The 16,544-nt window shown below is 38.6% G+C and overlaps 1 protein-coding gene and 1 non-coding gene across 2 annotated transcripts in view; one reads left to right on the forward strand and one right to left on the reverse strand.

The window, feature by feature from the left end:
• The window catches only part of LOC133521644 (hemocytin), a 98,352-nt gene that overhangs the window by 53,218 nt on the left and 28,590 nt on the right, over window positions 1–16,544 (reverse strand). Inside the window, exons 25-38 of the mRNA XM_061856726.1 lie at window positions 13,888–14,068; window positions 12,610–12,740; window positions 11,645–11,765; window positions 11,002–11,145; window positions 10,119–10,368; window positions 8,738–8,866; window positions 7,876–8,102; window positions 6,922–7,077; window positions 5,508–5,709; window positions 3,751–4,011; window positions 2,572–2,720; window positions 2,101–2,232; window positions 1,252–1,475; window positions 311–435 (exon numbers count right to left, since the gene is read on the reverse strand). Coding sequence (XP_061712710.1) covers window positions 311–435; window positions 1,252–1,475; window positions 2,101–2,232; window positions 2,572–2,720; window positions 3,751–4,011; window positions 5,508–5,709; window positions 6,922–7,077; window positions 7,876–8,102; window positions 8,738–8,866; window positions 10,119–10,368; window positions 11,002–11,145; window positions 11,645–11,765; window positions 12,610–12,740; window positions 13,888–14,068 — 2,432 coding nt within the window. The remainder of the gene's footprint in view (window positions 1–310; window positions 436–1,251; window positions 1,476–2,100; window positions 2,233–2,571; window positions 2,721–3,750; window positions 4,012–5,507; window positions 5,710–6,921; window positions 7,078–7,875; window positions 8,103–8,737; window positions 8,867–10,118; window positions 10,369–11,001; window positions 11,146–11,644; window positions 11,766–12,609; window positions 12,741–13,887; window positions 14,069–16,544) is intronic.
• Window positions 16,364–16,436, forward strand: Trnaa-agc (transfer RNA alanine (anticodon AGC)). The gene has a single exon. It is a non-coding gene; the product is annotated as a tRNA-Ala (tRNA).

Below are 16,544 nucleotides of genomic sequence, written 5' to 3' on the forward strand. Positions count from 1 at the left end.
AGTCTGTCCAATATGGCAGGTGAAGGATTTTATAATATTACCATACAGATACCTACATACATTTTAGACGTTATGCTTTATGAGATCAAAATTATCATTTTTATACAAAAATAATAATTATATGGCAGTACATCCCAAAATATACAGTAAGTATGAACGTTTTTATTTCCCAAAGAAGGATAATGAGAATCAAGCCTGACATCTTTCTTCGACGTATTCCAACCAGAAGAAAGGCCGCGCATACATCAATTCGTGTATCGTGTGTATGACAATTCCATTTATAATTTAAAATATTCCTTTAAACGCTTACCAGAATCCCCTTCGGCCTGACCGTTGAGCTTGGAGTATTGCGGTGCGAAATGCTCGTTGTCCACCGAACTGGCGACGAAGGATGAGGCGGCGAGTGGTTCCCCTTGCCACAGTAGATTCTTGTATCTGGATAAACAACGATAAAAAAGTATGATAAAGCATACACATCTTAATTTTATTTTATTTATTGAATGTCATGTCAATAACAATGTAGACCCCGGTTTAACAGGGCATTGTGAATTGTACGAGTAAAACACATTCGGAAACGACTTTGAATTTCAAATCTATCTTTTTCTAGACAGATATTTGATTTGTTATAATGGGCAACAGAAATCAAGGGTTGTAATCAAGGATATTGAGTATGTCACCTTTGTTTTTTAAAGAAAACTAATACAATTTTTTCAAGTTCACGATTGTCTGACGAAGAATTACACAAAATATTAGTCCGTCTAAGCAAACCCTTCGGGTTGGGCGCGGAGAGCTGCGGCTCGCAGTCTGCGCCGGTCCGCCAACGCGAGCTCCTGACGACACTCCTCGGTCGGTGGAGCGTTTTTTGATTTAAACTACGTGAGTGACCCGTCTTTAATATATTTAATAAGCAAACTCTGCACCCACTTTAACAAAACAAAGAAGGAAAGTGCTATAAACCTCATATTTTCATAAGAATTTGTAGATTATGACGGTATGTCCATATACTTTCTTACTTATTTATTTATTTATTTTATTTATTTAAGGTTCACCAACAATTGTTGACATCGATACATTAAAACGTACAAGCTAATACATGTAAGGAGTGGTGTCACAATTACAGGTAAACACGGCATGTGAAACAAATATAAGTAAACAACTATAGACCTACCAAAATTTAAATTTAAATTCTAATTACTTATGTTTAAAAAAAACTTTAAAGTCTATGCAGAGCTAGATAGGTCTGACTCGAACCTTTCCGGGCTACATTCAGGCGGCGGCGACACCGTGGTCCTCACGATCAACGGCGCCGGCGTCGTAGTGACCGTGACACGCCGCGTGGCGGGCGGCGGGAACAGCATGGGCAGGTGCGAGGGCCCGGGGGGCAGCGCCACCGACACGCACTCGCTGCTGTCGCAGTGGAGGGCGTTGTCGAGGCATTGGCACTTCTTGCATTGCTCGTCTACTACACCACCCGGCTGTACAGATAAATGCTTGTATTACGGCTATCAGTTTATCAACTTTGCTTAGTTAAACGTGCAGTGAGGATCATTATTTTTAGGTAATTTTGCAAAAAAATTATACAGATTGCAACACGGACAAAAACATTTACAAGCAGCTTATAAGCATGCATTTTTGCATTTTCATCAACAAATCAAGCAATCACATTATTAAAAAAAGTGACACAATGTAGTGAACACCTCAATGACACGTATTTTTTAATTACTGTGGTTCATTGTAATTGTTATGAGATGCTCTATTGTCGTAAATAACATAATGACATTTCAAACTGTTATGTGAAGTAGGTTTTTTTTTTCTATTACAGATTATTTTAACTGCTTTAAGTTTTGCGTGTGTATCTTCATTTTAGTTAGTACTACAATTTTTCGTAAGTAGGTCAATTAATTTTCTTCAGTAAGCTTACTGAACCTATTCTAATCGGTGCCGTGACCAGGATGCTCCCCAAAAATACACTGTATTTAGCATAGGTTATTCTACACATTAACCTTTTTAATGTTATCCTAGAGATATTTTTACCACTCCATATCTATTTTTAGTTCCATAAATAAATAGTTAGTCATAAATAAATTAATTAATACTTACCTTAATGACTTGTCCTTCATAATCGCAGGTGCAGTCTTTGAGCGGCACACACGTCTTCTCGTCACGCCAGCGCGAAGAAAACTCGCATTTTATATTAGCTACGGACTGGTCCACGCAGCCTTCAATGCATTTCTGAAAATATAAAAAAAATCAGTTCAGTGTATTACAACCTTAAAAACATTAGCATGTGGCGGATTCATTCAATGGTAGAACTTATTTGATACATTTATAAACGGTTTGAAGAAGTTTCATTTGACAAAAATATGAATGAAATACTTAATAAAACTTAGCCTAATTTGGGCTACTTTATTTGTTTCAAAACTTCGATTAGACTCATCAAAATATAACTTGTTCTTTAAATATTCAAACACAGTATACCTACTTATCACCCTGGAATTTCACAAAGGACGAAGGAACTAGGAATAATCTTACAATGGCTAGCTGAACCAAAAAATATATTTGTTTTGCTACCTCTCCAAACTTGCACTGTCCTTTCTTGACGACGGTCATCTTGAAGTGGTCGCAGAGGCTGTCGCACGAGTACGCGCACTTCTTGAACACCTGTCCGGGAGGGCAGAGGCTCGGCGTTGTCGAGGTGGCTGGTGTAGTAGGCGTTGTGACTAATAAAATGCATTTTTAACAGAGAGTTATTAACCCATTGAGTTCTAATGATAAAAATGTGTCAACAAAAAAACGATGTTGATATTTTAAATTAAGAATTGCATTTTGATTGTCATTGCTGACCCTATATCGCAGCCGTGAGGATCAAGGAAAATTTATATTGAAAAAAAAAGTTAAAATTACTTAGTTCAGTTTTTGAAGTTGAAATTCCAAGACCTCAATGAAATTTATTTCGTGAACGTAAAAATATTGAAAATATGTGTTGAATGTACTGTCACGTGACAGAGTAAACGTTGCAGATTCGTAGGAGTGAAATAAGTATTCGACCTTTCTTGTGACAGATAGCTTGGCGTCTATCAAACTTTTCATACAGAAAATATGTGACCGTATAGTCTTTGGTATCAGTATACCGCATATCAGTATATGCGATGAAAATACTTAGGTATACCTACATCGCAATTCAAAAAGTAAGATAAATGTAGAGAGTGCGAATTTCGACTGGTTTTCATTTGTGGTGTGCTCTCTAAAATATCGCCTGCAGGGAGGCAGGCAAACCAAAGAGAATTAAGACGACCAAGAGTGCTCACTCCATACAACGGTTTTGTTACCAAAAATACTATTATTTTCGTAGTCGACATCTAGCGTCAAGTAGCGGAACTCTCAGTACTGACACGACTTGAGAATCGCGTGGGGTTTCGCAGGGTTCAGTACGTCTGAAGTGCATTCGTAGAACTAATTACAGTCGGTATGTAATCTGTTTCATATATATTTCCAATGTTATTACCAAGGGCAGATTAAGAAGGCGCGGGGTCCTTAGCATACTAGCTCGCAGGGCCCCCGAAAAAAATACATTGTGAAAAAAATTGTGGCAGTACAGGACCCTCGGAGTGTGAGTTCGACTTGAACTTGGCCGGTTTAGCGTTCCGAAATCACATGGCCAGGGTCAGAGCGCAAGGCCCTTAGCATATTCTTTTCCTGCTGTTCGGTTAATTTGGTTACTACTCATATATTAGTCGCTCTAAAACTCACCTGAACCACATTCCGGCCTATCCACAATGACGCTAGCTGGCCAATCACAGACCATTAGCTTCTTACTATACATGAGCCCTGGAGCGCATGACTTGAGAACCGTGTGGGGTTTCGAAGGGTTCAGTAGGTCTGGGGTGCACTCGTAGAACTTATTGCAGTCGCTCGGGTGAGGGTAGTTCGGGTGATTGGAGTTCAGGCATTGGAAGACTTCTCCTCCTTCTTCCTCGTTTTGAGGTTTCGTGGTTTCGGGGAGGGAGCGACCTGGTGACAAAAACCACGTTTAACGTTACATAAAAAGCTAGTTTTAAATCGAAAGTAAAGGATTTAAGGATTAGTCGAAAATATTATAGTCGAATATATGTGCTTTTGTATCTAGTGTGTACTTTGTAATTATATATGCAGTTTCTATTTGCGAGTTCCTGTAATTGGCTCTGTATTACTATCTAAAACGTTTAATGTATTTTTAAAGCTGTTGGAATTCCTTGTATAAATAAAAAAATATATATTATTACTTTATTTAAGCTGGGCCAACTCTAGATAGCCTAGGTTAAGTTTGCAATCGTAGCGGTCAAGAAATCGTACCAGTGATAGTTTTTGACATTCATAAGTGTATCGTAAATGCCTAAATTAAAAACTATAGTACTGGTTACAGCATGGGAATACTTTTTAATTTTTTACCTGTCTGTCAGTGCATATTTTAATAAAGTCAATTATATCATTTATTTTAGAATATTCATCAATTATTGGCAAAAAGAAAGCGCTGGTGGCCTAGCGGTAAGAGCGTGCGACTTGCAATCCGGACGTAGCGGGTTCAAACCCCGGCTCGTACCAATGAGTTTTTCGGAACTTATGTACGAAATTGTATCATTTGATATTTACCAGTCGCTTTTCGGTGAAGGAAAACATCGTGAGGAACCCGGACTAATCCCAACAAGGCCTAGTTTACCTAGTTGGAAGGCCAGGTGACAGTCGCTTTCGTAAAAACAAGTGCCTACGCCAAATCTTGGGATTAGTTGTCAAGCGGACCCCAGGCTTCCATGAGCCGTGGCAAAATACCGGGACAAAGCGAGGAAGAACATCAAACATTGGCAAAGGGTATGAATAACACCTAGTATCTCAGGAAGCATCAATTCAAAACGCCATTTAGCGACCGCGATACTTATTTTACAATTCCGTCTTTAAGTGTATTTTTTTTCTACCATCGATAGACTATCTTTGTAATAAGGGTAACGAATTATCAGTTGAGCCAGCTGCGTTGCACCACAACTTTGGAGTTTGGACTCATCAACATCACTCAGCAGACAACTATGTAACTTTCCATACCTACAATAAATTGTGAAGGTTTTGATGGTGACCGATGATTGCAGTGCAATCAACTCTAGAGCGTTTTCAGATCTGATTTGATGTCGAATGTCGGATATAACTACAAAGAATCAAAGAAGTTTTTTTTATATTTTTGATAGATTTAATGATTGTTTCTTGTTCAAAAGAATGCGTTAATGCAAAAATAAAAGTACTTGATGCCATAGGGCATTTTCTAGTTTCTTCAAAGGTCGGATACTATGAAATCGGACAATGTGAAAACGTTCTATGATATCGGACAATGTGAAAACGTTCTATGATATCGGACAATGTGAAAACGTTCTATGATATCGGACAATGTGAAAACGTTCTATGATATCGGACAATGTGAAAACGTTCTATGATATCGGACAATGTAAAAAACGTTCTAATAGTGCAGCCGATGACTGACATACCTCTTTCATCTTCCTCTTCGCACTGACACCACACTTGTATCTCGAAGTCCGGACACGTGTTCCCGATCTCATTGCACACCAGGCCCTTCTCTAAACTGCACTCTACGTTCAATCCGGTGTCTTTGGGCGTCTGGTGGTTCACTGTAGTGCGACAGTTAATGCGGGTCATGTTCTTTTTCCCACACATTGGCTGACCAATTTGCTAGACGGAGAGGTAAAAAGATATAAGTAAGTTTAATATAAGAAGTTGAAATACAACAATAGTAAAATTAACCTAATGCATGAAATGGATGAACCGATTTGGACGAAGCGGTATTGAATCTTTAAGTCTAAGGAGAGACTTTGCCTCCTTATGTGTGTTCTACCGCTTGTACAATGGGCTGTGCTCTGAAGAATTGTTTGACATGATGCCCACGGCCGCTTTCTATCACCGCACCGCCCGCCGTCGGCAGGGTGTTCATCCTCACACCCAGAACCTAAATGGTCAAGCATTGTGCGGTTTAAGAGGAACTTCCTCCCGCGCACGCTCCGGTTGTGGAATGAGCTACCTGCCGAGGTTTTCCCGAGGGTCTACAGTTTGAGGTTCTTCAAAAAAGTAGTGTACAGATTTTTAAAGGTTCGGCAACGCGCATGTAACACCTCTGAAGTTGCAGGCGTCCTTAGGCTACGGTGACTGCTTATCATCAGGCGGGCCGTATACTTGTATGCCACCGTCGTGGTATAAAAAAAATAAAAAAAATCAAAGATGCCTTAAAAAAACGCATTCAAATCGTTTCGCCCGTTTAAGAGCTATGATGGTGTTACAGTTAGGCAGACAGACCTTAACACACACTCACAGACACACAAGTAGTCAAACTAGTGGTTAAAAAGGTGTTCTTATATGATAAGTGAACTTCAAATCTTGGATATGCATTTCTATCCATTATTTTAATCACCTTTATTATTTAACGGATCTATTTATTTTGATATTGAGCCACCAAATCCATCTAGTTACACGATTAGATTTCTTGTCGAGAGTAATTATTTCCACAACATACCGCTACGAAATACCGATAAAATATTATCCATCGCGCTATATCACTTACTCGACAAAAATACGTTTTGAAGAAAGAAAGAAAATACATTTGTTTATGACAAAACAAACACGGATGACAAAAACATGTTGACAATACAATGTATAACATTTAGCGCAAAATGCCATAAAATGGTCACAACTCAGCATGTAGCTGGCAAAGCCAGCGCTGTTCTTCCGTTGTGACCCATAATATAACTATACCTAAAACATAAAATTGAAACTAAACTATTTATATACTGCAACATTGCGGCAATTGCCGTATCTAAGACAGCCCTGACAACCAACTGACAGCTGGCCGCCATGTCATTTCTTTTTTAACTTAACTTGACCAAGACTTACCATTTCATTGAACTTGGGTAAAGGCTCCTTCTCGACGGAATGTCCATCGGCAGTTGTCTCTGGCGGCCCACGGTTGATCCAGGGCGTCCAGCCCGGGACGCACTTCATGCCTTCGTCGTGAGGAGTTGTTATCACTATTGGCGGGGCAGTGGGCGCCTGCAAACATTTCAACATGTTAATGTATTAAAAAACGTCATAATTCTAACTCACGATTAAACTGTCTAGTGTTCCGAAATATAGCTTAGAAATAGGTTTTGTCTCTACGAGCATAGCGCATCGCACTATCAAGGCAAACCAGTCTTTTGCTAGAAAATGTAGTAGACTCTTCAGAACATGTACGGAATGACTATTCAACAAATCAATTTTTTTCAAGTCCAGTTCAGTCGTTTGAACTTGAATGTAAATTAGTCATTTTTGTATTTATAATAGTAATAATACAAAAGGAATATTTTTAAACCAAATGTAAGAAATACCAAATTATTGTCACGCTGAGAAAGAAGAAATCTAACAGGTTTGGCCACTTTCAAAATTTTACTATAGATGTCGCCAGCAGGTTTCCCCTGTTTCTAGTTTATGAAATTTTCCCTAAAAGACTAGCATCCAAATCATACATCGTGTGTCATTTGCTTAAAAAACGTATATTGTGACTATAAATAAATAAATAAATATTATAGGACATTATTACACAAATTGACTAAGCCCCACAGTAAGCTCAATAAGGCTTGTGGTGTGGGTACGACAACGATATATATAATATATACATATTTATAAATACTTAAATACAAAGAAAACACCCATGATTCAGGAACAAATATCCATGCTCATCACATGAATAAATGCCCTTACCAGGATATGAACCCGGGACCTTTGGCTTCATAGGCAGGGTCACTACCCACTAGGCCAGACAGGTCGTCGAAACCTGTGAGTAAAACTATAAAATTATAAATAGCTCACCTCTGTAGAACAAGGCTGACCAGTGCAAATCCTTTCTTTCTTAGAACAGCGACAAGTATGACAAGCGTCTTGTTCTAACACCTCGCCTTCCAAAATCTGTGTACCGTCCGGCAACGTCATGCAGACGGGCTTGCAGCGGCCGCGGGACACGCATTCGTTTGAGGTGATGTTGAAGGAAATTTGTCCCTCTGGACACTGTTTCTTTTCTTCAGCCTTTGGTTTGCAACCTAAAAAAGAATTTAATATTAAAATTGAGAAGCTTATACACCGTGTTTTTATTGAATTTCGTTAACTTCGGGGTATCGGTAAGTACGTTTAAGAAAAGTAAATGGCATAGTTAATTTTAATAAAAAAAATTTTTTTTGTTTTTTTTTTTCACTATTTTTATTTTTATAAAAAGTAGCTAAATGTTGCATATAGCGTTGTTGTAACACGGGCATTACATTTAACTCAATCAAACAATTGAAAACTGTGACATATCAATGTCATTTCGAACGTCGATCGTCCGAGATAGTACTTACGTTTAGTAGCAAATGTATGAACTCCCACTAAACACTAATCAATAAGTAAACAGGCCCTAAGGCAAGTGTACATGCTCGTAATGGCCTTATAAGATAAAAATTAATGATTGATTATCTCCGAAATGGAGTTAATTAGAATATCGGTGTCTTTGGGAACGTTACTTAATTTAAGCTCAGGAATGCACCCTCTAAATTAACGCAAATAAGAAAAAACACGGTGTATACAATAAACGGGTGTATAAAACGGTAATTTTTGGAATGCCTATAACCTATCTTTAGTTATAACATCATTGGCGCGAAGAACGCATCTCCATCGCTCTTGCATATTCGAGTATTCTTACCTTCGACACAAGTATCTCGTTGGCATATAGGCAGTATTTCCTTGTAGTAGTAAGTGTTCTCGCAGGTTTCCTCGGGACACGGCGATATGCACGGGTCGTAGGTGGCACAAGTTTCGTCGCATTGTATTGCTGTTAATAGAAAAATATGATAAGAATATTATAATAACAGATTGTGTCATCGTAAATAAAAGAAAAAGTATGAGGTTAAAAATACACAATTTTAAAATGATTTCAAATGTCAGGAACCCTAAATAAATAAATAAAAATGCTATCTATTAAGGTATAAACTCATTACATTAAAAATTAAAAATTAAAGTTACAATTACATGTATTATCAATTATTAATTAATATACATTACACTAAACTAAGCTAAGATTAATAAAAACCGGCCAAGAGCATGTCGGGCCACGCTCAGTGTAGGGTTCCGTAGTTACTCTTCCGTCACAATAAGCTAAACTGGAGCTTAAAGTATAGTAAATTGTTAACCAAGGGATGAAACGGTACCTTTCACCCGAGTTAAACAAATAGGCAAATTTGCATAATCAGTACCTAATTAAAGTAAGTCTTTTTACTATGAAGGGAAAACTTTTTGCGATAACTCAAAAACAGCTGAACTGATCCTGTCCGCTATAGTTTTCATTTAATGTCTTTCTTAAGCTCTACTTCCACGATTTTTTTCATATTTTTTGGACCTATGGTTCAAAAGTTAGAGGGGGGGGGACACATTTTTTTTTTCTTTCGGAGCGATTATCTCCGAATATATTCACTTTATCAAAAAATGTTTCTTGAAAACCCCTATTAGTGTTGAAAGACCTTTCCAACCATACCCCACACTCTAGGGTTGAAGCGAAAAAAAAAATTCACCCTCACTTTACGTGTAGGGGAGGTACCCTAAAAAAAATTAAATTTTTAGATTTTATTGTACGACTTAGTCGGCTTTATTGATTTATATATCCATGCCAAATTTCAGCTTTCTAGCACTAACGACCACGGAGCAAAGCCTCGGACAGACAGACAGACGGACATGGCGAAACTATAAGGGTTCCGTTTTATGCCATTTGGCTACGGAACCCTAAAAAGGTGTAAGTGAAACCTTACTCCTGCAATAGCATGTTTCGTACACAGTCTTAACAACGATATGTCTCATATATAATAATCCAATGTGACGTATTATGCTTACATCTTCTCGATATTCTCCTACAGCACTATCATTTGGGGTACTCGCGGCATCTATCCAATTCCATAGTCTTCCACTTAAAGAAAGCTCTTCTACTCGTTAAACCAATATAGACACACACACAATCATCCGCATGTGATTCAAAATATTATGCTTAGTTCAGCTAAATGTTACCCTACGGCACTATGTTATGGGGTACTTACGGCATCTATCTTTCGTCCTCCACTTGAAAACAACTCCTCTATTCGCACACCGATGTGCATAAGCCGCTAACGCAGTACACACACAGGTACAATCATCCCCAGAGTCACAAGCGCAGGCGTCTCGCTCGCACTGCTCGATGAAGGGGGTGGGGGGGACCTCGGAGTGGCAGAGCGTGAAGGGGTGGCGTTTGAGCGCGCCGCAGGAGCTGGTGGCCCAGTCTTTGCGTTCGGGACGTTGGCGGCAGTGGTCCTGCGATTGGATTAGAAGACCAATACTGTTTTATCATGGCATCATTGAGATGGTCCAACGGAAGACCAGCGCTGCCTACTGAGATTAAGTCACCAAGCTGAGTGGCGGCTATTCTACGTATCTAAGTCTCAATTTTATTTTACACCAGCATTTTAAAGAATGGCTTAGAAGCACTGGTGGCCTAGCGGTAAGAGCGTGCGACTTGCAATCCGGAGGTCGCGGGTTCAAATCCCGGCTCGTACCAATGAGTTTTTCGGAACTTATGTACGAAATATCATTTGATATTTACCAGTCACTTTTCGGTGAAGGGAAACATCGTGAGGAAACCGGACTAATCCCAATAAGGCCTAGTTTACCTTCTGGGTTGGAAGGTCAGATGAGATGGCAGTCGCTTTCGTAAAAAGTAGTGCCTACGCCAAATCTTGGGATTAGTTGTCAAGCGGACCCCAGGCTCCCATGAGCCGTGGCAAAATGCCGGGACAACGCGAGGAAGAAGAAGATTTAAAGTATGGCTTTAAATGCTGGTGTAATTGTGTACTTATATATCTTCTCTTCTTCAGTTGCTGACTGTTAGAAATATTTAATCACTTCGTTCATAACCGTAATTAATGTATCCCGAGGAGATATATATACCTCGACTTCTACAGGCTTGGGGCAAGTTGGTTTCAGCTTCCAAGAGTCAGCGAAGATCAGGACAGATGACTCGGCGATGCCACCCTCCGGCTTTTGGAAGTCATCGCGCGAATCAGAGTTGTAGTTGCCGCACAGACCCTTCACCTGTAAAACGAAACGCAGTGATAACAATTCAACCTATTAAGGTTGGCAGGCCGGTCGGCCTAGGTATCGATGAGTGGATGTGGTGGACACGGATCTTCGAGAGCTCCAGGTTGAAGACTGGCGAGAAACTGCACGGGACCGGGATCAGTGGCGAGCAGTCGTGTTGGAGGACAAGACATACTTTGGGTCGCAGCGCCAGAGGAGTAAGTAAGGTTGATATAGTAGGTACTTGAACATTTACTGACTGGGTGAGTGTGCTCTGAGCAATGTTTGGCCAATCAATGACGTATATGTCCACGTTATTCTGCCATAGCCTTCTGGGCCTGCCCAGCTACTGATCTGACTTGCTGAACCAACTTTGTAGCTATTTTAGCGTACTTCTTCGTGTGTGCGGCAGACATTGACAGCCCGTCAAATAACACATGAATTTGAACCTTATTAACTCTAATCCAAATAAATATAGTAAAAATACAACGTGCATACTTTAGCGTGTACTCACTCTATTTCGCCACATAGAGTCGATTTTAACGTAGACACGCATGCCGCGATCCCACTGGAGGGTCATGCCTAAACTCGGCACGTCCAAAAACACGTAGATACCGGCGATACGCAGCTTTATTCTGAATAAATAAGAAGTCAAATAATAGATACGACGACGAGTGAAGCGACAAGGAGCGAATAGGTTAGGTTAGCAAGTAAAAGTAACTAAATTTGACTTATTTATTAACTTAATTTCCCCCACACGTTTCCAAAACGTCTCACTTTGTCACCTGCCATAAGGACACCTTGTCAGGTTATTCGTATAAAGATACAAGCAAATATCGTCCTTATGGCAAGCGACAAAGTGGGACGTTTTGCCAACCGTGGTCACAAATATAAACTTTTACCCCCTTATTCATAAACGTGTAATAAAGTTACGATGCCGCTAATAATCGTTTGTCCCTTTCCGACGTATTGGTATGATGGAAAGGGACAAACGATTATTAGCGGCATCGTAACTTTGGTACACGTTTATGAATAAGGCGGTTAGTGTTTTTTATTGTTTACAGTCATAAAATGTAACATTCTACAAAAGACATTTTAAGTACGAAATTCGCAACGAGTGGCCAAAAAATTGAATTACGACCGAAGGGAGTATTTTAAATCGACACAAGTTACGAATTACCTATTCGTACTTGTGTCGTACAACGTTTTATAGTCCATATGGCCCTTTAAATTTTCGATATAGGCACGTAAAGTGCTAATTACCGTTAATATTTAAAATTGTACTGCTACCTAACCATTAGGTTGGGAAACGATAAGAATGGGTGTTTTGCGTTGACTCAAATTTGTAAGAATTGGTTGCGAAGTGTGATAGGTATATAAGTATCTGATTTATAATGAATAATCATTAACGTTACTATTGTACTGTTGTATTGTGAGACATTTCATTTTGGCTGAACTATATATGGGTAAGAAACTTACCTCTCAAGTTTTGAAAAGTCGGGCAGAGGTGCGTCCTTGGTAAGCTCGACGATTTCCTCGTTCTTTCCGCTGCCAACTTTCAGGGTGATCGTCTTAGAGCACGTGGCGCCGGTCGTGCCGCATGGGGCGTTCTAAATACGAAAAGGGAATTTAAAAAGTTAGAATCATTTGTTGTCCAAATTAGGGGATGAGAGGGGTGAAATCAGTTTACGATTCTTTTTCACTTACAAAAGGCTACAAGTAGGTCTCATCTTTTTATGAGTTTTACGAATATTTGGCTCAATTGCTAGTAGGTGTCAAGTTTAAAAAAAAAGCTTGTCAATATTACCTCGGCGTTGAAATAGAAATGAAATTCCACGGCACCTATCTCAAGTGTAAGGAAGTTGCACAGTAAATTTATTATAGAAGATAACTTAGTTCTATAGTTGTTTTCATCAAACCCATAGGTATCTATGGATAGGTCTTCAAAAATGATATTGAGGTTTCTAATATAATTTTTTTCTAAACTGAATAGTTTGCGCGAGAGACACTTCCAAAGTGGTAAAATGTGTGCCTCCCCCCCCTGTAACTTCTAAAATAACAGAATGATAAAACTAAAAAAAATATATGATCTAGTAGTAGTTTTTTTTAATACGTCATAAATGGTATGGAACCCTTTATGGGCGAGTCCGACTCGCACTTGGCCGTTTTTTTTTTTGCTTTCATAAGTAATACAAACCTATTTTTTAAAGCGGTTTTCAATAATTTTTCAAAATAAAGACACGTCAGGATTGTGTATCTTTTTTCTAATGCTAAAAAAAACGAAGTATAGACTTAATCTATTTTTTGAGTACTTTTTACTTGCTGGGCATAAAACAAATCTGTCGTACGCAGCCAAATCTTTAACCTCATCGCGGTGTACTAGAAACCTTAGGTCACTTCTACCAACCGTCTGAGTTATGGCTCAGTTTCATTGGTCAATAGTGCCCGCGTGCGGGGTGCGGGAGATTTCCATAAAGCATGCCATAGGGCTCGCATTCGAGGAACTGTTTTCCTTGGTCGATCGGGCCCGTATGCGGGGTGCGGGAGATTTCCAAAACGCATGCCATTATGAGTTTCACTAGTCGTTATACCACCATATCGCCTGCGGGGAGTCACTCGCATGCTGTATATCGACCGAACTATCGACATATGAGTTTCACTAGTCGTTATACCGCCTGAGGGGAGTCCCCGCACGCTTTATATCGACCGATGAAACTGAGCTATAAAGTAGCAGACCTATGACACTTTTGTACTTACCTGTATTTGCACTTCAAAGCCGTCACTCGCATCAGCACTGCCCTTAGCCAGCAGATACGTGCACACTCCCTCAAATTCGTACTCCTTGCCGTCGAAGGTTGTCACATGCGAGTCGCCCCACGCGGAGCAGATGCCTGGGCACTTTAGTGAGGTGCAGTCCCAGTTACCGTTTATGCATTTACTGTGAAATAAATTAAAAAGTGTTAACATTTTAGGTCATCTACCTAATTATTGTAGTTACAGGGAGCTGCAAAATTACATTGACATATTATAAATGAATTGGTGCTGGGTGTAGTGGGTGTACCTACACAACTTCAGTAAAACTTGCAACAAGTCGATGTTCCTTAGGTACCTAGTGAGTTGTGACGAAAAATACATTGCGTCATTGGACTAAATACAATTGTAACAAATTATGATTATAAGTGAAACGCAGCTAAAAAGTCAATCCTGACCGTTATGAATTAATATATCGCTACCGGTTAAACGGTAGATCTTAGCTTCGTTAATATAAGGGTCAATTTATAAAATAAAATAAAAAATAAAATAAATATTATACGACATTATTACACAAATTGAACTAAGTCCCACAGTAAGCTCAATAAGGCTTGTGTTGAGGGTACTTAGACGAAGATATATATAATATATAAATATTGATAAATACTTAAATACATAGAAAACACCCATGACTCAGGAACAAATATCCATGCTCATCACACGAATAAATGCCCTTGCCAGGATTTGAACCCGGGACCATAAGCTTCGTAGGCAGGGACACTACCCACTAGGCCAAACCAGTCGTCATCACTGTCAGGATTAACTTCATAGCGGCGTTTCATATAGCTCTCAAGACAGCTGTATAAACAATATTTCACTACTCTGAAAAGTTATCGTCGTAAATATTCAATTTACCTACGACTGTTTATATGACTATTAGGTACGTATTACGGTCCCAGATTTACATATGTATTTAAATACTTAATTTATGACTTAGATAAACGAGGAGACAGATAAATCCTCGAGTAAACAACGACTTTGACTACATTATCTAAAACAGCGTTAGAGATTGTGGTAGGGACCTACTTATTACTTATCTAATAATATTTTACTATTATCAACATAGGTAATAAAAAAACTATCAAGTAATAGAATTTTATTATTGCATATTTTTAAGATTTATGTACCTACGTAAGCATGTGTATTACGAGTACAATACATAGGTCACACGATAAGTGTTGCAATAAACAATATGAAACAATGAGGTGGCCTCTCACATATACTTTTTGAAACTATATTTTCATAGATAATGATTGGCCGGAAAACATTTACTTTCTTTTTAAATTTACTTATTCAAAAATCTAAACTTTGTATGAAATAAAAACGTTTTATAAAATAGGCGTAAATCGTCCTTAAGCCCATGCCGACGTTTTCAAAGTTTAAATCTCTTTTTTAATAAGTAAATTTAAAAGGCAGTTAATGATGTCCAGCCAAACATTGTCTGTGGAATTAAAGTTTTAAAAAAGATATTTGAGAGTGAGAGGCCACCTCTTTGTTTCACATTTGTCCATTGCAAAATTTATCTAGTGACCTACGTATAGTTGGTCAAACCAATTTGTCAGTAAATAAGAACAAAAAAAACTATACTCATCCTTTTCTTTTGGATGCTAGTACTAGTGTAAGACAAAGATAGTATGACTCCCTCTGTCTATGTTTGAAATGAGATAGCCCTTTGACAAACTATATGTTCTATTGTAAATAACCTGACTGATTGATCTGTAGTTATTCACATGAAAAATAGTATAGTCTCTATGAAAAATTAGGTAAAAGATTATTGACCGAAGCGTTAACTCGGGCATTCTGCTTTCGAATGTACGGATTTGTTCCTCTTCAGTTCGCAATTGTCAACCGACTCTTCTATCTAATCTTTGTAACCAGATTCTATGATTAACTAGAATTTTTTGACGATCCAGTTTTTGGAATGTTTTCAAAATGCGGAATTAGGCTTAAAAGACTTAAGTGCCAATAGCGTCTATGGCGCTTAAGACCATTATGAGTTCACTGTGATAACGACTCAACGAAGTATTTTTCACTTTTACGTTTTCTAACCTTAGCGTGAGGTCTACAGCTCACAAAGAGAGAGTAATAGAATTATGAGATACCATTGTTTTATAGACATACTTCAAATTATACCTAAGCATATATTGTCCTTATTGACAAACAAATGTGCAACGCATTACAATCAGTACAAAAGTGAAAGGTACGTTACGCACATAAATATTCCAAGGAGCATTTCGCGTTCAGCTACAAAAGGGTTTAAGTCACCATTCGCTTCATTGCACTTTCACCGCACGTTCAAATAACATGAAGTTCTATTATTCAAAAACTTAAATCGCTCATTTAAATTGTATATTCGGAGTATTTTATGCAAGAAAGTGCGAATGGTCGGAATGTGGTGCGTTATTTCGAGCAAGATTTCAACGGGGGCGTAGCTCAGATGGTAGAGCGCTCGCTTAGCATGCGAGAGGTACGGGGATCGATACCCCGCGCCTCCAAAGGGTTAACATTTTTGTTTTTTATTTTCATTGCTGATTTAATAAGTGGTAGTTTTAAAGCAAAGAGTTGATAGTTAAAAATGTTCATTGGCCATGAATATTGAATAA

The sequence above is a fragment of the Cydia pomonella genome, chromosome 9, assembly GCF_033807575.1.
Source record: "Cydia pomonella isolate Wapato2018A chromosome 9, ilCydPomo1, whole genome shotgun sequence".
In the NCBI taxonomy this organism is placed as follows: Eukaryota; Metazoa; Arthropoda; class Insecta; order Lepidoptera; family Tortricidae; genus Cydia; species Cydia pomonella.